The sequence below is a fragment of the Varanus komodoensis genome, unplaced genomic scaffold (genome assembly GCF_004798865.1).
Source record: "Varanus komodoensis strain SLA01 unplaced genomic scaffold, ASM479886v1 scaffold6_2, whole genome shotgun sequence".
NCBI classification, from domain to species: domain Eukaryota; kingdom Metazoa; phylum Chordata; class Lepidosauria; order Squamata; family Varanidae; genus Varanus; species Varanus komodoensis.
This window is the reverse complement of record NW_025336346.1, coordinates 9,327,550-9,352,593: the sequence shown is the minus strand read 5'-3', so window position 1 is coordinate 9,352,593 and position 25,044 is coordinate 9,327,550. Positions and strand designations below refer to the sequence as shown.

Genomic DNA, 25,044 nt, shown 5'->3' with positions numbered 1-25,044 from the left:
ATCTTCTTAGAGTTGAACGGAGCCTATCAGGCCATCAAGTCTGCCCCCCACTGCACTTCTATATGTGGTGACCCATCTGACAGCAGGCCTGCACATTTCCAGCTTAGCAAAGGTAACTAGACAAGCAGTTGCTACATAGCTAAGCAGGCAAGCCATTATCGAACCTTTCTGTTAGCTATACTTGTCTTCAAGCCAGAATAGCGCAAGGATCTTTCTTTATAATGTATAAATAGATATAATCCAAAATAGGAATATATGTGAACATAGTGAACAAATGAAAGCCAAGTTCATATTCCAGGGACTTTGTTTGGTATTAATCTGTTATCCCTGCCTCTATCTTTCTTCATTCTGTTCAAAGGGTGTGTTTGTGTGTGTGTGTGTGTGTGTGTGTGGGAGGGAGGGAGGGAGGGAGGGAGGGAGGGAGGGAGGGAGGAGCTGCTTATATGAAAGAGTCTTCCTTCCAGAGACAGAAAGAAAGAGAGAAAGGGAGGGAAGCTGAACTTCTGGCTTCTCTTTGGGAAAATAGGAAAATACAGTTCTTGTATGAAAAGACAGGTGAAGAAAGAGGCCTGAGCTGTGACTTACAAGATACCTCTCTCCTTTCTTGGCTTACAGTGTAGAGTCAGACAGAAGGAGAGAAGAAAGCAGCAGATCCACCCACTGCAGATTCTGTATGCTGGAGAGTCAAACCTCCTGCTTCATCTAGCCTATAATGGCGACACAGGTGAGGAATAAGCACCCAGTTCACTGACGTTTCTTCAAAGAAGTGATTATCCCGTATATTACTAGATATACTTATTTATTTATTTAGAAAATTTATTTAGAAAATTTCTATGCCGCCCCATTCACCGAAGCCTCGGGGCGGCTCACAAAACATTAAAATATAATACATTAAAAATATAAAACGAATTTACAATATAAAATAAGTCGCCCTGGCCAAAGAATAAAATAAGGAAATAATATTAGCAATTAAAATGACGTTTGAATAAAAAGGTCTTCGCCTGGCACCGAAAAACAAATAATGACGGCACCAGGCGGACCTCTCTGGGGAGCGCATTCCATAGATTGGGCACCACCGCAGAGAAAGCCCTCCTCCGAGTGCTTACCCTCCTAATTTCCTTCACGGAGGGTTCCCGGAGATATTGATATTAATAGATTTGTTTTTAAAAAATAAAAGAGTCTGAAGAGGTGCTCTACCTTCTTATCCATATTTCTGGAATTGTATAAGGCATTGGAGAATTTCTGTAAATCCTCCATTCACAAGGATGCTAATCTTCTCTCAAAAGTCCTTCATTAAATGCCTTCCTGCAAATACAGCAGAAGCGTATGAATACATTTGGGTGTGCTGCTTTCCAGAACTGGCACACTCAACTGCACCACATGGAGAGGGGTGTTAATCTTATCTTGTGCTAGTCTTGTCTTCCCAAACAGGACGAACATTCTCCATTGTATATATTAAACCTGCTCATTAAAAACCTTTCTGAATTGATTAGTGATTGATGTCAAATGAACCCAAAATGGAAGAGATGTAAAAGGGATGGGAGTGGTAAATCACAGGGACCTGCTAGGAGGGAACATACCAACAATTCCTACCACAAGGCATCTATTTCTAAGTAGAAGGGAAATGGAAGAGCGTAAGTTAGCAAGAAAATGTAATTATTGTTTATTTTGGTTTAAATAGTGAACAAGAAGAATTTTCCATGGATCAAGAAGATAAAGGTATGTAGAAGAACTAAAGGATATGTCTCAATCTACAAGAGGAATGGAGAGCAGAAATTGCTCTTGGTTTTTTGCACTCACCACAACCAGAAAGACATCCTGACAGAAATGTCAACAGACAACACTCCTCCTACAGCCATCAGGAAGAAAATAATTCACATTTAGAGGATAGCGTGGGGCTAAAATAGCACCCACATGGACACACAACAAAGAATCTTCTCCCTTGGAGAGTGCTCCTTTGTAAATCCCTGTATAATCCAAATGAGCAGATCTGCTTTGAGTACTTACCTGCAAACAATGTAAATTTATGCAGCAATGTGGTCTATTTCCCTTCTACCTAATCCTTTTGTTTTCTGATTCCAATACAGAGAGACAAACTTTAAGATAATCGAAAGGGCTCATGCAAAACTGTCTTTTATATCAAAGTTACTGCTTTAGCTAAATTATGCATCTTCTTTTGCTTTAGAAAATGAGTCTGCATATACTTTAACAGAAGCACTTTATTTCTTAAACCTGATTGCAACAATAAAGCTTCTGAGATGGATTCCTGTAACCTAAAATGCCTTGATCTTACGAAAAAGAATTTTCATTATTTTTCCTTTCTTCACAGCATTATGAAGAGTACATATTTTCAAAGCTTTGACTAAAATAACCCTACCAAATAAGTTGGCTATTTTTAGTACTAATTTCATACTTTACTGCAATGGCAAACATCCCTATTCAGAGGGAAAAGAGAGATGATTTAAACATAAATTTACATGTGATAGTAGTATAAGGAATCCACTAACATCTTTTTTCTTTTAAACATTCACATATATTCCATGCTTTTTTACCCATTCTCATATATGAAATGCATGACTATTTCCTATATTGAACATTGTATATTGTATATTGAACATTTGTATATTTATAACAAATGGAAAAAAGAATCTTAGTAATAACAATAATGCAGCAACACAACTACACTTGGAAACAATTTCTTAGGACACAATCCCATGCAATGTAGGTCAAAAAAAAATCTCCTGGCATGTCCCCTTAGGCAGCTTTTTTCTTTCCAATAGGATTGCAATTTTAGCCTCTAACCTTCAAAGGTTTTTTTAAACAAGATAAAATATTTAAATGATCCAAGGTTGATTACAGACTATTTAATTTCAAAATATCAATTTGTTGTGGTACACAATAAGTTGGATAGATAGACAGACAGACAGACAGACAGACATTTAAAAAGGATCCATTATTTGAAAAGAAAAAATATTTTTATGCAAAAAAGACTTTAGGAACACTCTGTTAGGAAACAACAAATCAAGATTGTTCTGCTTTTGTGAAAGCTTATAATATACTTCATAAAATGTAGGCTATCTCACTGTAGCTTCCAGGTAAACAAAAAGTCATAATCAAAGTACATTGTTTATATTACTAGTTTCTATGGATTTTAGATTTTATCATTTCACCAATTTACATTTAGATGACCTGTAAATTAAAGAAACATATTTTCTTAGGTTTGCAGTTTCTATTCTTTTCACCTAATTCCAATGATTTGGGTCTGTGCCCAGAAGCTTTGAGTCATCTGTTGAATTGCCCATAAGCAGGGGCTTCCCAAGTCACCCCAGCACTGTATCTTGCACATGTCAATGAGTTGATTATACAGACCTCCCCCTGGCAAACCATTAAATGGAACAGTTCCTCCTTAGATCAGGGACCCACAGAGATTTTCATCATGGCCAAAGACTATACTTCAAGTTTATTCTTTTGCATAAAAGAAAATACATTTTCTGGTAACAGTCTGCTGATAGACAGATCCCTGTCCTTTCATAGCAACATACCTGGGTTTGGATTCTGTTCAGCCCTCTGAACCAAAGAATTTGTCCACGCCGGAGCTCTCTCTCTGCATGGTCAATCTCTTCTACATCTTCATTCATCTCCTCTTCAGGCACTTCTTCTTTCAAAGTCAGGCCTCCCGCTTCCTTTAAAAATTTTAACCGACTTGTCGGGATGGTTGCAATGACCTGAAAATAAGTGTGATAGCTATGACAATTGAACAGAATGTTCACTGGTCAGAATATGTACTGATATTATACAAAGCAGACCGCACAAGATAAAAGACACAAGATTATCCTCGTGATGGTGCCTGGCTTCAGGAGCTCTTGAATGTGGCTCACACGTGGCACCAGTGGCAGCAACCATACCTTGAATGGCTTTCACCTCTACCTATTTGGCTACTCCACTCATCTGGCCTTGTTTGGCTTTGCAGAATGCTGGAAGCTGTAAGGCTTTAGCTGCCTAAATGGCAAAAGTCCTCAGACAGTTTTATCTAAAGCTCAGAAAATCTGATTTTAAGGTTCTAGGGTACTGTGTGATAGCCTGCATGGCACACCGGGAATTCAGAGTTGGTGCTGACCTGTAAAGCCCCAAGTGGATGAGACAAGAGTCTCCAATGACAAGCCTCCTCCTTGTGCATACCAGCTCAGACTCTTAGATCATCATGAGACTCCCAAAAGAACCTAGGAGGGTTGCTACAAGGGTGAGGGTCTTCTTAGCAGGGTTATTTATTTTTATTTATTTAGTAAAACATTTTTATGCCGCCCCATTCGCCGAAGCCTCGGGGCGGCTTACAACAATAAATTAAAAAATAATTATAATATTAAATTAAAAAATATAAACATTAGATTAAAAATACAAAAATACCAATATAAAATAAGCCACCCTGGCCAGATAAAATCCAATAATATTAACAGTTAAAATGCTGCTTAAATAAAAAGGTCTTCGCCTGGCGCCGAAAAACAAATAACGACGGCGCCAGGCGGACCTCTCTGGGGAGCGCATTCCATAACTTAGGCGCCACCGCAGAGAAAGCCCTCCTCCGAGTACCCACCCTCCTAATTTCTTTCACGGAGGGTTCCCGGAGAAGGGCCTCTCCCACCGATCTCAAGGGGCGGCCGGGCATATATGGATGTAAGCGCTCCTTCAGGTAACCAGGACCCAAGCCGTTTAGGGCTTTATAGGTCATCACCAACACCTTGAATTGGGCCCGGACTTCAATGGGAAGCCAGTGAAGCTGACGGAGAACTGGAGTCATGTGAACTTAACGCCCAGTCCCTGTCAGCAGCCTGGCAGCTCTATTTTGAACCAATTGAAGTATCCGGACCGTCTTCAAGGGTAGCCCCACGTAGAGCGCATTACAGAAGTCAAGGTGGGAAGTCACCAGAGCATGTGTCACTGTCGCGAGGCAGTCGTACTCCAGGTAGGGGCGCAGCTGATGAATCAGCCGAAGCTGGAGGAAAGTGCTCCTCGCCGCTGCTGTCACCTGAGCTTCCAGTGAAAGCTCCGGGTCGAGGAGCACTCCCAGGCTGCGGACCTTGTCCCTAAGAGGGAGTGCAACCCCATTCAGGACATGGTTCAATTCACCCTCTCCAAAGCCCGATCCACCAACCAACAGGACCTCCGTCTTGTCTGGATTGAGCTTCAGTTTATTGGCCCTCATCCAGCCCATTACCTCGGCCAGGCACTGGTTCAGTACAGCCACTGCCTCACCTGGATTGGTGGAAAACGAGAGGTAGAGCTGGGCATCATCAGCGTACTGATGATTCCGCAGCCCACACCTCCTGATGACCTCTCCCAGCGGTTTCATGTAGATGTTGAACAGCAAAGGGGACAAAATGGACCCATGGCATATTATCCCACTTATGAATTAAACTCCCCACAAAAGGCCACCTGATCCCTACATTGGCGTCTATTTTGGCACCAGGCAAAGATGTTTCTTTTCTCCCAGGGATTTAGAATTCTAGTTCTACGTTATTATGGCCATTTTACCAATTCCTATTCTGTCTATTGTTTTTGATATTGTTTTATTAACATATTTGAATTGCATTTTATATTTTAACTGTTTTTAAAAAAGGAATTTTTGGCTTTTTACTGGTTCTAATCAGCCTAGAGAGGATTAGTCATAGACTAATGTACTAAATAAATAAACGAAGCATATGAACCTGGGAACAAGGCAGATACATCATCCCTGAATTTAACCAAGCTCTCAAGGCCTGCTCTGCCAAAGCCACCTGGTGGACCACTGTGGGAAACAAGATGCTAAATTACATAGACTTTTGATCTGGGCCAGTAGGACTCTTGTGCTCCTAAGCTTCTGACCCTTAGTGAACAAAAGGTTATGTTTTATATTCCTTTTGGAAGTAACTTGTAGCCAAAGTTACTGGCAGTTCTCTTCTTTAACTACAGTAACTAGGAATACAAAACATCTTTTTTTGGGTGGGTGGTTATCATTTTTAGTTTCAAGGGAGACACACAAAAACAAAACAAATACGTAACTACCTCAGAAGTCTCCTTTTAAGAATGACTTTCAATTCCACTGAAAATCATAAGCTTATGCTTTTGAACATGGGTTTATTTGCTTTACTGTTTTGTCTAATTATAGAGTTACCCTCTCTGCTTTTCTTGAAACTTATGTTGCTGTTAGCCTTTCTCGTGAAGACATTCCAGCATGCATATTTATTTGGAAGAAGAACTGTTTTATCACGGACAGAGATTTTATACATGCGTATAAAACAATAAAGTGAGAATTGGTGTATGGCCTCAGCTGGCCGATCTCCAGCTATAAATTCATTTAAATGGGACGCTGCATTTCACGACAGCAGCCATGGAGGGCTGTGAATCGTGGTCCTATGCCACCACTTGGGCTGCCCCATCATCTGCTACTTGCAGAAGTTACTTTGTGGCTTTCTGAGTAGGTGGGTTTGTTTTGGACTCAAGGTCCAGGCCTATCTGAACCACTTTTTTTTTGTTTTTTTAATGTTAGTTGTCATACACCATACAGAGTTTCATTTAGTACATCAAATATCATGCTATCAGTTTGAAAAGCTATGGATCATCATGCTCCAGAAGCCTGGGGACAGAAAAGTAGCCTAGGCATGTTAATGTAAGCAAATGGGTACAACTTTGTTGCAATCTGGCAAATAGCATTTCTGTTCTGCGAAAGTTTATTGCTTCCTGCAGGGGTGTTCAGGGCAGGGGGTGCCAAGGGGCAGTTTACTGGGGGCTCTGTAATGGGGTTCCTAGGCTGATTCCAGCCATATTCCTGGCCTCTGCCACAGCCCTGCATTGTGCACTAGAATCCCAGTTACGCATAGGTCCTGGTAGGGGGCAGCAGTAGGTCCCCAACATTACATCTGCTGTCTCCCCATAAATTCTTCAGGTACCCCTGGCCTACTGTGGAGAGGAAAAGAATCAAGATCAGTTCAACAGCCAAGATATTTTATTCATCAAAGTTTTAAACTCAGGCAATGCAGACTCTGGTTCCTCACCGATCGTGGAATTTACAGGGTGACTCTGAGTTCTTTTGAGTGCCAAATAGAAGAATCCACATGTGTTGCCTTAAACATGTTTAAGTCATGCTTTAATAATATTTTAATATTTGAAAATATGTTAATGTTTGAGATTGTTTTTTGTTACATTGCTATTGATGGTGTTGATGGTTCATGAATGCAAACGGTTCATGAAAACCTAGGGCATTAATCAGTTGGGTGGTGTGTAATAAAACAAACAAAAAAAGAATTCTTTTTTAAATAAAATAGAGATCCATCTACCATAGGCGGCAGCTAGAATCCCACATCCTCACAAAGACTTGAATTTGGTGCTTTTGCATTTTCTGGACCTTTCAAGCATTTGTTTGATCTGTTTTACAATTCTTCATTTTTACCATCAATGACAAGTATGTGAGGCATTTAAAAAAATAAGGCACAAGTGGCTTCCAACACTTTCCTTCTTCAATTTATAAGTAGAAATATTTAATCTAGAAAATATCATTACCTTTGTCATTGATATGAAGTAAGTGATGCTTACCTGACCCCAGACAAGTTCACCTAATCCAATAAATACACACCACATCCATTGGTCAAGTTGCAAAGGGGAACAGCTAAAAGGTTTCCCACCAAACTGTACTATTACTATCTGTAAAGGGAAAAATGAAAAATGATCCAGTTACTAACCAGAACAGGAAAACAGGTCTGGAAGAATGTTTTTCCATAAGCAAAAATATTTTATTTCTGGATATGAATACTATCATTTATTATTTTTATCTCTACTCCTTGCAAGACAGTATTACACAAAACATGGAAAAATAAGTCATGAAATCGTCTGTTATGTACAAAGACCAGCTAAAGATGCTTGTCATACTGAAAGTAATGATAAAAGCTAGTCACATTGATTTAAGTCCCATGCTTCTAACAGTGCATACATTCCCTTTTTCCATTTTAGGAAACAAATGGGAAATTAGGAGCCTTCAGTCTCAGGCTTTCATCTGTAACAAAGCAGTGGAAGAAAGCAGCTTTCTTAGGAAAGACAAAGGAATATTTGGACTACGAGTAAGTTAGGTCTTCCAGTGTGGTTTTTCTGAAATTTGACTGGAGACTTAATCTGACAAACTTCTGATTTATCTTGCCATTGAATGTCAGGCTAGAGTACCTTTCTTATTCTCTAGTTTTCTATTAAGTTCCACCAGCACCATGAGGTGGTCTGACTGAGAAAGAGATTTACCTCACCAGCAGGTTGTGTTAATTGGCCTTTGTGGCACAGCCGTTTTGGAATGCGACTTACTGTTGCCCGTGCTGGCTGTGGATGTAAGTTGTACACCACATGTGAAGGGCATTAAGCTTTACGGAATTCATACTGGAAAAACGGGGAACGGTTCACTGATCTCCCATTCATTAAGGTTTCCTTTGACTTGGTTATATGCAGTGCCTTGTGGAAGTATTTACTCCCCTTTGACTTTTCCACATTTTGCTGTATTACAGCCTGGAACTGGAATGGATTTCATAGGAATCGTTACAACTTAATGTACACAAGATACTCAACACTGTGAAGGTGCAACATTTTTTTTTATTCGGGAGCAAAAGTTAAGTGAACAATAACAAACGGGCACTTGCATGTGTATTTGTCACTTTTGCTGAGATGTGCCTAAGTAAACTCACTGATGTACTGTAGGATGTTGAATAAAGTTCACCTGTGTTGAATTCCACTGCTACCTGATCTGAGATGGAAGGTCCTAGAGTTTGTTGGAGAGCATTCTGAAGCAAACAGCAGCATGAAAACCAAGGAGCTATCAAAACATCTCTGGGATAAAGTTGTGCAGATGCACCAATGAGAGTCGGGTTATATTAAAAAAAACAACAAATTATGAACCTCCCTTAAAGTACCGTTAAATGCATTATTACAAAATGGAAATAATAGGGCTCACCTATTGCCATGCCTTGAAAAGGCATTTGCCAAAACTCAGTGAAATGTCAGGGAAACCATCAAGAGGCCAATGGTAACTCTGAAAGCGTTAAAGAAAACCACTGCTGAGAAACTGTCATGGGATAACTATCACCCAGATGCTCTACAAAGCTGAAGAGTGGCAAGATAAAAACCATTTCTGAAACAAACCTGTATTAAAGGCCATTTGCAGTTTGCAGCAAGATTCATGGGAGACATGTGGGAAGAGATTCTCTAATCTGATGACCTTGGCCTTGTTCCAAAACGCTATCAGTGGTACAAAGCCAACGGTGCTCATTGTCCGAAGAAAACTATCCACAGAGGGACGCACAGTCCTGGCAGCTTCATGCTGAGGGTGTGCTGTTCCTCAGAAGAAAGTGGAAACTGGTCAGGATTGAGGACAAGAGGGATGGAGCCAAAATGCAGGGCAATTCTATAGAAAAATCTGCTTCAGACCATGACCTACCTGGGGCTGAGGTTTACTTTCCAGCAGGAGTATGACCCTAAACACAAAACCAGAATAACACTGGAGTGGTTCCAAACAGGAGCCTGCATTTCTTAGAATGGCCCAGTCAAAGCCCAGACTGCGAATCTGTGGCAAGACTTGAGCAGTGCTGCTCATCAGGGGTCTGCACCCAACCTGAAAGAGCTGGAGCAGTTTTGCTCGATGGTGTTTTTGTTAAGTTTTGTGCCACTATAAAAGTATTTTGCACCTTCGCAGTGTTGAGTATCTTGTGTACACTGAGTAGCAACAATGCCAATGATATCTGTTTCAATTCCAGGTTGTAACACAAATGTGGACAAGTCAATGGGGGTGTGCAAAGACTTCAGCAAGGCACTCTGTGTGTGTGTGAATGCTGTGTGTGTGTGTGTGTGTGTGTGAGAGAGAGAGAGAGAGAGAGAGAGACTTTCACTATGGAAGAAAAATGAAGAAAACGTTTCTCCTTATGCCCCGAAAACTATTACATAGCCTTTAAAATTCTGCATGGTTTGCAGTAAGTTAATATGGAGTGGTGAGCTGCCCTTCCCAAGCTCAATAATGTTCCCTGACACAAAAACAAATGCCAAAAAAGCAAGCGCCCAAGTGAGCCTCGTGTATTTATGCCAAACGCTATGAAAGCACGTTGCAAAAATGAGTTGAAGCAGCAATATAGTTTCTGCCCATATTTATAAATCCTAAGCTAGTTCTTATAGGTTTTGTAGATTTATTCAATATTCTCTCTAATATTATTATATGCTTGTTACATTAGATACAGGCTAATTTTAAATTAAGTTACCTTGCAGTCTATCTATAGTTCAGCTTCAAAAAGTGAGATTCCTGCCCTTTTAGTACACTTGTGTAAGCCAAAACTGACTCCATTGACCTATTTTGTCATTTAATCTGCTGTAGTCATTTCAAATATTGCTTTTGGTTTTGCAAGAGAGCAAAGCATCCAAGACTGGCTCTTAAATTTGAAATTTATTATCTTTGAAAAGGTTTTGGAGAAGCATTTTCTATACTAAATAAGTCTGCTATCATGAGCTTTATTATATACCAAAATTACTTAGTAATATACTTCTATATTTTGCTATCTCCAAAATAACTAGACACTTTTTAGTACGATTAGACCATTGACAAAAGTTCAAAGGGAATATACTATATTCTAGCATTTATGCTTCTTTTCATCTGACAAGTTTTACAAGGGCAAAGCTAGAAAAATGAAGCTGTCTCCTTAAGACAAACACATGAAAGGAAGAGAATATCAAATGAAGCCCCAAAAGACAATGCAAGAAATAGATGGTAAGGAAGGATCATTCAGACAGAAAACAGACAACAGAAGAAAAATCAGAACAGCTGCCTTAATGGTGCATAAATGAGCCATTTATTCACAGCTAACATCACAGTGTCTTTGGACTTTCAAATGCTGTATTAGGTTGGAGGACTGCGGAAGAGCCTGTGCAGCAGCACATGCAATTACAATGCTGCTGCGTTAGCAATGTATAATGATTACCTGCACAGCAAATGTACCCAGTACAATAGTGCAAAATATAGGGTTTCTGAAGATGCCATCGAAAACATTCCTTTCGCCGTGGATCTTGCGTGCATTGATTTCATTGAACAGCTGCATCATGACAAAGGTGTTGAAGATGATGGTATAGTGCTCAGAGGGCGGAGAGTGGAGCGGAGCATTCCTGCCACTGTCGATCTTGAACATTTTTTCACCTGGTGCAAGCAGGGAGAAGGACATAAATCGGAGCAAGAAATCCTCGGCCCAAATTACGGCCCAAATTCAATGTCACAATAAAAACACAGTGTTAAGCAAGAAGATGGAAACAGCAGCAATAACATGAAGCACGTGGCCCTACTTCTGTGTACAGAGAAGTTTGTCAGTTCTTAACGATTGTTCAGTTTTCCTAGAAGGGAGTAAGTGAAGACTTCTGGTATTTCCATGATAAAGGTGTTCTTTATTACATTTTTTGGTTTATTTTTCATATATAAATAAAGAAAACCCACGTGGGATGGTGGTAAAGAGTGTGGGACTGGAGCAGAAGAGTTCTGGGCTCTAGTCCTCACTTTTCCATGGAACTCACTGGGTGACTTTGGGTATGTCAATTACTCTCGGCTCAACTACCGCACAGAGTTGTTGTGAGGGTAAGATTGAGAGGAGGAGAAGAGTCTTTTCCTTGGAAGGAAAAAGAGTGGCGCACACACACACACACACACACACACACACCACTTTCCCATCATAGTGTTTTTAATGACAAAGATACAACATATAATAATCAAAAGAGATTTTCACTGGATGCCTTTATCTATCCTGACTAGGTCACCTCTTCAGCAAAAGCTTGCATGACTGGGTGGGTGTTGACAAAACTCTGAAGATTTAATCTGAAAATGCTTTTCTAATGTGTTACACACACATACACAAGCTGAGCACAAGATAAGCATTTGATTTATCAAACCAAAAGCCAGACCTCCCTGAGTAGTTTACAAAGATTAAACATCTTAAAATATTTCCCACAATATTAAAACCTTTACATACCACCAGACAGACAGCCCACCCCCATCCCCACCCCCAAGAAAATAATGTTAACAGTCAACCATTGGTTGGAACAACCAACCAGGATCCAATTATAAGCCTCATCATATGGCGTCCTATGCCTGAAAATCAAAGAGCAGTTTAACCTTGTGTCAAAGGGAAGATCATTCCAGAAATAGGGGGCCACCACTAACAAAGCCCCCTCCCTTGTTGCCAGCTTCTGAGCCTCCCATGGGGGAAGCAGCCAGAAGAGATTCCTTAGGTGATGATTGTAGCATGTAGGTAGGCTTATGCTGGGAGATGCGTTCTGCCAGGTATTCAAATGTCGGCACATTTTTTATTTTTTATTTATTATTTTATTTATTTATTATTTATTAAAACATTTTTATGCCGCCCCATTCGCCGAAGCCTCGGGGTGGCTTACAACAATAAATTAAAACATCATATGTAAAACTTCATATGTTCAAAGCAGCACTTTGAATCAGGCTTGGAAACAAACAGGAAACCAGTGTGACACTGCAACTCAGTGTTATCAACTTAGATCTTCTTGCTCCTATCAATTAAGCTGCCACATTTTCCTTAAGCTGAAGCTTCTAAACCATCTTCAAAGGAAGAACCATGTAGTAATCTAACTTCTAACTTGAAGGTCATGAGAGCACAGACAGCTGAAGTACAGCAAAACAAACAAACAAACAAACAAACAAACAAACAGGTTTCCAGGCCAAGTGAGGTACACCAAAACAAACAGACAAACAAACCAGACTTCACGTATACACTGATGTGGTTTGAAGGCTAATCAGGAAAGAATTCATGGGTCACGGTAAAAGGCGCAATGAAAGCATTCACTCAGTGTGCAGTAGCTGTGAAAATGCTGCGCTACAGACTATTACAAAGGGGTTTGGAAAGAAAATAACCAGCATCACAATGCCTTCAGATAATTCTATACTGCAGCCAAATTTGGAACTCTGTGTGCAGTTGTGCTAGCAGCTATTGGGTGCAATAGCAACTTTGGCAGAGGGGTATTTTCATCATGAAAGAAATGCTTCCCCATATCATGGCTGAAATCTGGATCATTTCCTGCTCAAAGGCTGTTTGCTTAAAGAACAGTTAAACAAGGGCATTCAGAGTCATGGGAGTTCATGATGCCCACCAATCTGAACAGCTTTAAAAGGGGATTGAACCGGTTCATGGAGGAGATGCTATCAGTGGCTACTAGCCTTGCTGGCTATGTACTCTCTCTGGTATTAGAGGCACAGGATGCTGAGGAGCTTGGGCAGGTGGAACTCTTGTACCTATCCTGCTTGAGGGAACCTGTGGACAGCTGGTTTGGAGCACTGGACTACATAGACCATAGGCTTGATCCAGCATGGATTTTTTCTTCTCAGATTCTTAGAAGGAGATTTGCACACAAGGGATTAAAAGGTGCATTTAATGCCATGTATGATTGATGTGAAAAGCTGGGGATGCTGAAACCTCTGATCTTGAGAGTCCACCAAAAAAATGCCACCCTTCTTCAGTTAAAATGCAAATAAACTCCACTGCAGTTGTTTGCTCTGCAAGTCAAATGAGTGTTTGACTTGCAGAGAAAACTAATTTCCAGTCATGATAGTTAGAATACCAATTTGCCTAGTTCATAATGCTCAAATGCAATACATGGTGAATGCTGTTTCCTTCGTAAGTTCTTCTACAGTTTAGAATATAAACAAACATTTGCACAATCACAGAGAATGCTTTTTAGTAAAAACAAAACAAAAAACCCAAACCTAAAAAAATAGCAATTAATTAGCATTGATGGAGCTAAGGATTCTAAAGACCCAGATTATTGTGGACAAAACCCAGGGAACTCCTGAGCTTTCTGTGATTTGCTGGAGCCAGTGCAGACTGTCCAGTTCTTTAGCCTGAAGTAGCAAATATTAAGGGAAGACAAAATAGCTGCCTTCATATAGTTGAAGCCTGCCACACAGAAGAGAGATCCGTTTGCTGTTCTCCAGACAACAGGACCAGAACCAGTGGATGCAAAAAGCAGGACACCAAATTTCAGCTAAACATTAGATGAAACCTGCTAATACTGCACAGTGCTTGAGAACAGAAAAGATGCAATTATACCTTTCTGAACGGACCATTTAATGAGCAGAACTATCCAACCTTTGCTTAGATCCTTCCAGCGAAAGATAGACCACCACCCCCTATATAAAACCTTTGCCAACTGTATCCCAGGGATAAGAGATGGTACTGTCCACGGACCAGGGAAGCAAGGTGCCTCCACATCACTTAAGCCACTGCTGAAACCTTGGGAAGGTATCCAAGCATCTGCAATACATCAGGAGCCTCCCCCACCTGTTTGCAAGCCTCTGATCATGCAGAGCTCAGCACTGGCATGGAATGCATGTTGGAAGCTCACAGGGACAGCTGCTCTGTAGACTGCATACAAAAGTTAAGGGTAAACATAATGGCTCGAAGAGCTTACCGACAAAGAGGAGGGTAAAAATTAGAGTGAGCTGGTACACAGCATGGCCCATAATATTCTTCATCATGGTTCGTGAGATAAGAGGCTTGTTTCGACCGTACGGTTTCCTCAGTAGAAGGGATTCTGTGGGGGGCTCCGTGGCCAGAGCAAGAGAGGCAAAGGTGTCCATAATCAGATTGACCCACAGCATCTGTACAGCTTTTAAAGGAGAGTCCTGAGGAGAGAGACCATAAAGGAAAATGCATCTTCATATTGATATCTCTAGGTCACGCTGCTGATTGTCTCTGTAGAGTGCTTCTTGCACAAAGTGTTTTACTATTCTAATTTCTTCTTTGCCTCCTACTGCAACCTTCTGAAGTGCATCAGAATGAGGAAATGGCATAAAGTTAAAATTCAGTAGTGAGAAGGGATCAGAAGCCAATCTTCCATTAAACCCTTACAGGCACAAATTCTATCATCCTACTCCAAAAGAATGAGGGCTAATTTAAATTTGTTAGCTTGGTAATGGAGCCCCCCCCCCCACCAACCTAACGAGTAAGATTGGAAATCCTAAAATAACTGTGGAATAACAGTGTTAGCAATCACTCCTGAAGCACAAGAAGAACAATCTTAATTTTAGAAATGCATGTCATGTCAAGATGTCAGTTCTACTTACTGAAGGGTAAAGGATCTTGGTGATTTATTAGGAATTCATTTTCAATACTACATAACCACTAGAAGGAGCTGTTTGCTCACTGAATATGGCTAGAAAATGGTTGGAGTCCAACAGTGCCTCAAAACAGACCATTTAAGAAACAACAACAAACTAATTAATATCTCAGGAGAGAAAGTAAATTACTGTTAAATATGCTTTATTAAATTGTGGCTTGGATAATTGTTTCTTCTCAGCATCCTTCCTTACTAGCAGCTATAATGACTTATGGGTAGAATGGTGTAATAAGAAATAAAATGGGAATATTAAAATTAGTCAGAAAGGCTACTTCACATTTCTTTGACTCAAAGCATTATTTGAGGCCTGAAGATGTGGACAGGGAGCTTGGTCAAGTCCGGCCTACCACCTGTGGGTTTGTTCCTTGTGCCTCATGGCTTATTACAAGAACTAAGGAAGAGATTTGTACTTGGATCCAGGAGGCTATAAATGCCTCCTTGGGAGAGGGAGTGGTATCAGCCTCTTTAAAACAGGTGGTAATTAAGCCACTCCTGAAAAGGCCTAACCTGGACCCAAAGGATGTCAACAACTATAGGCCATGACCAACATCCCCTTACTGGGCAAGGTGCTTGAGTGCGTGGTGGCTGAACAGCTCTAGGCGCTCTTGAGTGAAACAGATTCTCTGGTTCCATTCAATCAAGCTTCAGGCCTGGTTTTGGAATGGAAACTGGCTTGGTCAACCTGTGGGATGACCTTTGCTGGGAGAGAAACAGGAGAAGTGCAACTCTGTTGCTTCTCCTGGACCTCTCAGCAGCTTTTGATACCATCAACCATTGTAACCTTCTGGATAGGTCGGCTGGGCTTGGAGTAGGAGGCACTGCATTGCAGTGGTTCTGCTCCTACTTGACCAGCTGAGAGTGTGGGGGAAGCTTGTGCTGGGGCGGGGGGTTATTGCCCTGCACCATGGGGTATTGCAGGGCTCCATTCTATCTCCCATGCTCCGTAACATCTACATGACATTGATGGGGGGGGTTATCCGGAGGTATGGGCTGAGGTGCCATCAGTATGCAGATGACACTCAGCTCTACCTCTCTTTTTCATCAAACCCAGGTGAGGCAGTGGCTGCTCTGAATCAGTGTCTGAGCATGGCAATGGATTGGATGAGGGTCAACAAATTGAAACTCGATCCAGACAAGATGAAACCAAGTTGGTGGGTGGTTCTTCTGTCTAGTTGGGAGATATTCAACATGTTCTGGATGGGACTGCACTACCCCTGAAAGGCAGGCTTCGTACTTTGGGGATCCAGAACTATTGGAGGCACAAGTGCACTCTGACACAGAGCACTTTTTATCAGGTTAAGCTGACATACCAACTACGACTCTACCTGGACAGACAGAGCCCGGCTACAGTAACCCACGCTCTGGTAACCTCTCATTTGGATTACTGCAGATGAGAGGTTGCGCATGGGACTGCCTTTGAAAATGGTCTGGAGACTTCAACTCTGGTCAAAAAAAGGGCAGCAAGATTGTTAATGAGGACTGGCTTATGAAAAGTTATTACACCAGTTCTCTTCCAGGGGCACTGGCTGCCAGATGAAGTCCAGACCTGACTCAAAGTGCTTGTATTAACATTCAAAGCCCTAAATGTATTTGGTTCAGGTTATCTGAAGGGATGCCTCATCCCAAACTTGCCTACCTGGATCCGAAGGTCTTCTTTGAGGGTCCTTCTCTGAGAGCCTCTTCAAAGGAAGGATGATGGCTACCCAGAGAAGGGCCTTTTTGGTTGTAGCACTGTAGCTGTGCAATGTGCTCACAAAAAGAAATGTGCCTAGCACTTACTCTGCATTCTTTTCTGTGCCATTTTTGCAGTATTTTAAGAGTTAACTTTTTACCTTTAGCTTTAATGTTGCATTTTATCCTGTACCAGTACTATACTCGTACCTCTGCGCTGATTCAGTTGCAATTGCTGTGCTTTTATTGTCTTACGTTAATTGCCTTTTTCTTCTCTTTCTTGTCTGTGTGTTCTGAACTTTTGCTAACTGCCCTGAGAGCCTCGAGTATTAGGCAGAATAAAAATGAAATCAATCAATCAATCAATCAATCAATCAAAACAGTCTATTTTAACAAGTGATGAATTTGCAAAAAAAGTAATTTGTGTAGTGAAATCTACCTCGGTATTCAGAACAAATTAATAATATTCAAGTGGTGCTGTTGCCTAAGGGAAAGCCAACTCCCATGCATGCTTACTCAGAAGTAAATCCTGCTAGATTCAGCTGGACTTACTCCCACCAAAATGGCATTTTTGCTGCCCAGTTCCACCCTGCTTGCCATGCACAACATGCTTCTGCCGCTAGACTCACTGTTCTTCCATACTGAAGCATCTTTGCAAGGTAAGGATACCTGTGACAATTTGCTTTGATCACCAAAAGCCACACTCAAATTTAGTATGCCAACCAAAAGACTCTGGACTTCCATATATTACCATTTTAGCAGCTATGCAGAGGCATAACCACTTTCTATGCTTGCAATATCTGTTGAAAGACAACAACTGTGGACTGCCCCAATATGCTTTGTGGTTGGAATATGGGGTGCTACTCATTAACCTCACCTGACAGACCAAACGCCTGACTCATTACTTGCTTCTTTTCTTCACTGAGCAACTAGACACACACACTTTCTTTCAAAGTGTGCACCTGGGTGGGGGAGATTCTTATCTGCAGCCACCAAACTCAGATCATTTTTCCAAATAGTAAGAAGTTGTTTGCACAAATGGTGTTCAGCCCTGCAGTTCTGTTCCCTTTCCCTACCTGATTCCATATTTATATTTTAAAAACACCTCTGTTGTGCAAATTTCAGAGAACCCTGTTGTGTAAGTTTCAGAAATTCCCCAGAGAACTCCTCTGTATTATGAAAATTAGTTCCCTTCCTTTGAGCTATCCTCCAAATTGCACATGTGCATTTGGCACCATCGCTTTTGGCTGCAGTGCATTTTCACAGTGACAATCACTCCATGTCGCTAAGGTGCCTCTAATAATTATCTATCATCTACTGTACTGCAAAGTTCAGTCGAGTGTAAAAGCTCATTCTAAACCCCTGCCTAAGCATTAAACACACATTAGTTTTGGCACTTTGCGGAATGAAAATTCCACTGCAGCTCTTCCTCATTTCTTGTAAGACCTTTGGAAGCTCAGGATAATGACTCTACATTAGAATATCTATTAAAGCAGTGCGTTAGTCAGCCAAACTGCCTGAGAGCAACAAGGTGCGTATGGGGTGCTTTCCAAGGGTTGTGTCAAATGAATGAAAAAGTGTTGGCTTGGCAAACTTTAGCTAATGGAAAACAAAAGTGGTTGTGGCATTCAAGGATATATGTTGACTATGGAAGCCATGTAAAAAAATCAATATTTAGTTAGTAGGCTGCTTTATAAATAATCCTAATGAGATATTATCAAGGAACCATAGCAAATGAGAGAACTATAGTAATTTCTTTGTACAAAGAGCCTGCAGACTCACAACTGTGAGTTAAAAAATATTTTATGAAATATCACCCCAAGTATACTTTTTGTTCAGAGGAAAGCAGTCTGATGATTATATATATTATTCATATAAAATAGAATAATTTAAAATTATTCTGATCACACTTCCCTGCACAAAAACTTACCATGCGGTGAACAACAAATGTTTGAAATCGCCATTGAAACATAAATAAAACAACAAGATTTATGCACAAAGAACTGAAAATGGAATCCCAGCAATACTCTGTAAACAGTGAACAATACTTTTCAATAACTCATTTGGTGATATAATTTAATAGTTTGTAGAGATGCCTATATGTGACAGTCTCAGTCTAACTGAGATTATTAGTTGTTTGGTGAAGTCAAGCTCAGTCTGGCCTCAGTTTTGGGGGAAAAATCCATAAAGAGGTTCATAGGCATTGTTTCATGTTGTACGCATGTGTGTGCGTATTTTAAATACCTATGTTGTGATAATGCTCCCATTGGCGAAAGCAGATATCCCTAAATTTCTGGATCTGAGAACATTTTTGGACCTTTTAAAAAAGCATCTTGAGCATCATCAGAACTAAACAGCTATCAAGGAGGGGTCCGTCAATTGCAAGCACTGTGAGAGTGCCCGCCGTCTCTGTATTTGGGTGGGTGTGTTTCTCTCTCTTTCTATCTCTCTCACACTTTCTTATGACTTTGTTGCTTTTGATCTTTCTTCTGCCCCCCTTCCCTTCTTGGCCATCTGTTCTCCTTTCTCTGTCTCTGCCTCCATACAAGCAAATGGAACCATTTCTCCATTTATATGCATGGGGAAAAGGGAAACTATCCTACTTAAAATCAGAGGGAATAGGAGAAAGCCCACCCCTCACCAAGGACCTTCTTTCTTCAGGGACCATTGATGGGGCTGTGCTTTAACCCCCTCCAGGCATTTTTTGGCACAGCACCCTCCCCTCCCCTCAGTACAAGGGAAAAGAGTATTTCCGTGACTCACCTACCAGGGGAGGGGAAGTCTCCATGCCAAAAATAAAAAAATGTGGGGAGAGAAGGACCCTGCTTCACCGTGTTAATCAGTGGGGTGGGTTTCCCGCTGCAAGCCGTATTATGGCAGGGTGGACTTTTTCCTGACCACAGAATTAAAGGGAGCAAGAAAAGCTGCCTTGTCAAAAGTTGGCTAGAGGAGTAGAGAAGTGAGGTCCCCACCAAGGACCCCGTGGATTTGGCAGCCGTGGGCCTCCAGCTACCACTGCAGTTTTTGTTCATTTGTTTGTTTTTAAGTTGGGCGCCTTTCCTCCTTTCCCCATGCAAGGCAATGGAGGGATGACTCCAGTCATTTGCAGAGCAGAAAAGTATCTGCCTGAATACTCTGGTCCAACTGTGTGAGCACAGAGACTTTGTTTGGCACCTGCAGGCACTATAGCAGGTGCTCTTTGCATGTGGACTCTTTTTTCTTTGCACACTTCTCAAATGCATGCATTTGGTCAAGCATGTTCTGCTTTCTTTTCCACAATGCATTACAAGTGTAAAAAAATGAACGAACAAACCTAAACAGAGCAAATCTCTCATAGATCCCTAACCATTTTCCAATGGCATTTGATGCAGCTTTAATTTTTTCTTTGGCAACAGTTTAGATTGTCAGTTAAATAAAGGAATATCATAAATACAGTGGCTTAAGACCAGAATTGTGCTAGTGAGCACTGATGGGAGTGTCTCCCTCCTGCAGCTCTCTGTGTTGCCCAAGAACCCGCTCTAGAGTCTTTCCTGGCCCTCCAAAGCAAGAGCTTTGAGGCTACATGGACGCCTGCTAGAGGGAAAAAAGCACTTCTCTCTGAGGTCTGCTGACAGAAGCAGTTCTGCCCGTGGAAAGACAACACTGGTGTTATGAATGGCCCTCTCTCTTTCCTTCTGATGATCAATCTCAAGACAACCCTTTGAAGTGTAGCTGTTTTATTGATCTACAGATTCCTGAATGGTATGAACTCTGAATAACCTTCTACTAAAGTTGAGGGAGAAGCTTCTGCCCATGTAAAGAGTTGGCTTCAAACTGGAAAATTCCCCTCTGTCCCTCCCTGTCACTAAAGCTTCTGACTCCACCATCACGTTGGCTCTTGCTGCTTGAGGGGCAAGACGGTAGGAACGGTGCAGCCCCTTCAGCTGAGCAGCTCATTTCTCCCAATGCCTCCTTACTGGGTCAAGGACTGGGCCTTGCCTAGGCCCCCTTCCTGAAAACCCTTCTTTCCCTTCCAAAGCACACCAATGCTCTGCTGAGAACCTTGGAATGCCAAAGGCCTCTCCCCACCCCTCGCTTCTCCACCCTCCTCAGCGTCTGACGATGAATCAATCTGAACAGTCAGCAGTGAGCGAGAGTCAGGCCCACTCTCTACAACTGGATCCCACCATTTGTAGAGATGGGATCTATTTCTAAACACCTTCTTCCATTTTCCAAGTAATCCACAAACGACAAAAAATAAACTCCAGAAAAAAGTTTATTGTTTCCCTGATTTGATTCTGCAAACCAGAACTGGAAGCATTCAAAAGGCATTCACTGTTAATCAAAAGGCAAAAAGCTACTGCATTGTTATCAACTAAACCATTCCATCCTTTTTATTACTTTTCTATAGTAATAAACAAATGAATAGCTTCATTCACACTTCCATGCACAGAGCGAAGTCACCGCTGCATGTACAGAAGGGAATTACAGAATGCTCAACAGAGCTCAATTTCTTTTCTTCCCTTTTTTAGCTGTTTCCTAATCTTTGAATTAAATTTCCCAGAGCCGTAGCAAGGAATGAAATGGCTGGATGCATGTTTGGGAGTCAGGGATGGACTACCCATTGGAGGTCATGCTTGAGTCAATATACACTGAGGGTACATTGAGTCAAGAATGATCCCTTCCCACAGACTTAGAAGTCGTGGTTTATGCCCAAGCCTTTTAAAGGATTGAAGAAATACACTCTGTCTGTACTCTTTGGAACTCTACAAAGGACAGAGGGAAGGTCGTCTCCTCCCGTCTCTTCCATTATTTTATCTCAAAGGCTTGGTACAAGAGCAGAGCCCATTTGCGCTTCCCGATTTTCTGGCCAAAATGCTATGGATTGGAAAAGCTTCATAGACTGTGAACACTTTCCCCACCCATCTCTGTTTCTGGCTAGCCGTAATCAACAGCAGTGGCTTGAGTTTTCAGCACCCAGATGAAAACTGAGGCAAGGTCCATCTGCAACTGCCTCAAGGTCCATGAAGAAATAAATAGTTATAACCTTTGAACAGCTTGAAAAATTTAAAAGAGTAATTTGGGAGGAGTTTCACCTTTGTGGCTTCTAATAGAGACAGCCTCAGGTTTCACTTGGCCATATCATGATGACCAGGTAAAGTTATTCTTTACCGTATCCCTAATGACTTATTCATGATTCTGCTTGCAGAGGCTGAATTTTCCCGCTGCACCCGACTGAACAGCAGATGCTATGGGAAGATACCTGCCATGCTCACAGAAGTGCCATTCTGGGCATTAAGTCCTGCTTCCATGTCCAATACTGTTTTCATACACATGCCCTTGTTACTCATGGTTCTGTTACCATTATGAAATACAGAAAAGAAGTGCAGCTTACAAATGAGAACAAACACTTTAAAGAAGTATTACAAGCAGGCTTGTTATAATGGAGCTTTCCCTAATTACTATTCTACTCATTTTTGATCAGATAGTCAGGTATGAGCACAGCTTTGAGAATATAGATTTCTAAGTGAAGTTTATTATTATCTCTTACCACTATTAAAGTAACAGACTACACCAGCAATCTGGCCCGACACATTATGAGCTTTTGAAATAACTGCTTTCTTCCAGCCTGCGATTAGGCATCAGTGTCCTGATGCAGGACAGGAGCCACGCTGCACTGGTTCTGGGCCTGGGATATGCCTCCAGCGCCAACTGCGCAGGCAGCCGAGCCCGCTGCGGCCTCCTGCCAGGAGTGCAAGGGAGACCAGCACTGTGCACGGGTGCCTAAACAACAGCTGCCAATCCTGGCCTCCTGCTGAGCTCTTCTGCATATGCTGGGAACCTCATCCAAGACACAGCCTTGCGCCTTATTTTTGGACAGAAGGGGCCTGACACGCTCAGCCGGGTGCTTTAACCCTTAAACTGTAGTGGCATAAGATACTATTAGTGCTGCAGTTAGTGCTAGCTAATATAGATAAATTAGACTGTGTGAGAGAGCAGGAAAAAGAAGCTATGGGGAGCAAGTACTATTTGCTTAGGGCCAGTTTATGCATTTGAAATCTGAAAGAGGTTCTTGTCTTAGGAAGAATATGCAAGAGCTCTCCCAGCACTGAGAACGCATCAGCATGTGAGATGGGATTTCCTCTCAAGACGCGATGATGGGATGTTTCCATTCACGTCACCCTCAGCCTTACCTGGGTAATGCAAGCTCCAGTGAAAGCCACAATTACAGCCACCACGTTTACTGTCAGCTGGAACTGCAGAAACTTGGAGATACTGTCATAGACATTACGGCCCCACATTACAGCTTTCACAATACTACTGAAATTATCATCAGTGAGGATAATATCTGAGGCTTCCTTTGCCACATCAGTTCCTGCAATACCCTGAAAAACACAGAAGAAATGACAAGAACAATGTTCTAAAATGAGATATAATAAGCCAGTGAGGAATAGTACTTTCAGAATAAACCAGTAGCCAGGGATCCAAGAACTATGAAGTTGATTTAGCAGGGTTTAGGCTTATTTTCCCTTGCTGGATAGCAAACTGATTTTGGAAATTGTTTCAACAGCAGTTTGTGATGTGGCAAGGCTAAAATGCAGTAAATCTCATGATAGGATTTTGACATGACGTTTTCCCATCAGTGGACCTATCTTCAACGACATTTAAGCAGTCCAGTCCTATATTTGCCACCTGATCCCATCTGGCTGGAATGCCCATAGCTCTATTTCTAGGGAGACCCTGCATAGTTTTATGAAAACATGGCATCAGAGCACTAGCAGAATATGGGAACACAGGTGGTGGACAATTTCCCCCTGATGAAGGTAACAGAAGAAGTTCCTGGACATAATTCAGTCTACCCCCAAGTGCAATACTTTGAGCCCTAAAAGTGAAGCAGGTGCTGAATGCATAAAGAACAGATTCTGACATATACCATAGCAAAGCCAACATCAGCTTTCTTAAGTGCTGGTCCGTCATTCGTTCCATCCCCAGTCACAGCTACAACTTGCCTCTGCTCCACTTGTGTGCTGTCAATAATACCTGCAAGACATTGCAACACGTTTAAGTGTAGTAGCAGAATAGGATAGTCCCATGCATGTGGGCAGGACTGTCTTCAGAGGTGGACAATTTATTTCCAATCCTTACAAATTATGCACTTAAATGACTGAACTTTATTATGCAGTCTTACTAATTACTTATTCTCTCCCTTACATTTGCAATACCATCTTCACCACCAAACAAGTGGATCTTTGAACAAATTAAGCCAGAACTTTCTCTGGAAGCAAACATGACAAAATGTTGGACACATCATGAGAAGGGAAGACTCACTGGAGAGGAAAATGGTGCTAGAGAAAGCCAAAGGAGGAAAAAGAAGAGGAGGAGGAGATGGATTCACTGCATAAAGGAAGTCTCAGCGTTGCGTTGACCAGAGGTGAACAAGGGTGTCAAGGGCAGGAAACTTGGAGGGACGTCACTAACTGGGCCCCCTTAAGCCAGAGATAATTTGATGGTACTTAACAACAATGCACCCCCAATTCAAATACTCTACCCTGCTTTTTCTTGCTGCTCCATTATCAAGCTTTGTGCTCCTTCCTTCAACTTTACCCTCTCTGTCATTCCTAGGTCATAAACCATCCAGGCAGCAACCACGTCACTTAACAGTGCCTAAGATGACACTGAAGCATTCATCTTCATTCTTTAAAAAGGAATTTTAAAAAGTTGGCCAGGGACTCAAATTTAAAATTCAGCTTTAAATACTAACTAAGCATCTACTGAGAATTCTGTTCTCTTTCATACAAGCATATCTTTAGGAAGCAAAGTGACAGATGACCACCAGAGGGTAGCAGAGTGCAAGTGAGGTGGTGGGAACAAAAGAGAGGGAAGGAAGTCTCTGAGAAGAACTGCAATTATTGCCAAGCCCAGACAAAACCTTATTTTATTTTTTTTAAAGAAAAAGTTATGGTTTACTTATTGGAAATGCTGCTGCATGACAAATCATCACTTGGAGCTTTGGATAAAAAGAACAGTACCATCCTCAAACTCTCCATGTCTGTATTAAAAGGTTTTGGATGTTGCAAAGCAGCATATCATAAATTGTAACAAGCAATTACTATAGTGGTAATTGATCATTATGAGTCAAACAACAGAGTATCTGAGGTGCCTGCGTTTGCAATGTGAATTTGCAATTTATTGGGGGATGCAAACAGTATCCAACATATTCAA

General features: G+C 41.5%; 1 protein-coding gene across 8 annotated transcripts in view; it reads right to left on the bottom strand.

Annotated features, from left to right (window-relative positions):
- ATP2B2 (ATPase plasma membrane Ca2+ transporting 2) overlaps window positions 1–25,044 on the bottom strand; it is a 172,210-nt gene that overhangs the window by 18,631 nt on the left and 128,535 nt on the right. For all 8 annotated transcript variants that reach the window (XM_044451477.1, XM_044451476.1, XM_044451479.1 and 5 more), the window contains 6 exons: window positions 23,756–23,862; window positions 23,016–23,207; window positions 14,464–14,677; window positions 10,968–11,179; window positions 7,567–7,674; window positions 3,543–3,725 (listed from right to left, as the gene is read on the bottom strand). In XM_044451477.1, coding sequence (XP_044307412.1) covers window positions 3,543–3,725; window positions 7,567–7,674; window positions 10,968–11,179; window positions 14,464–14,677; window positions 23,016–23,207; window positions 23,756–23,862 — 1,016 coding nt within the window. The remainder of the gene's footprint in view (window positions 1–3,542; window positions 3,726–7,566; window positions 7,675–10,967; window positions 11,180–14,463; window positions 14,678–23,015; window positions 23,208–23,755; window positions 23,863–25,044) is intronic.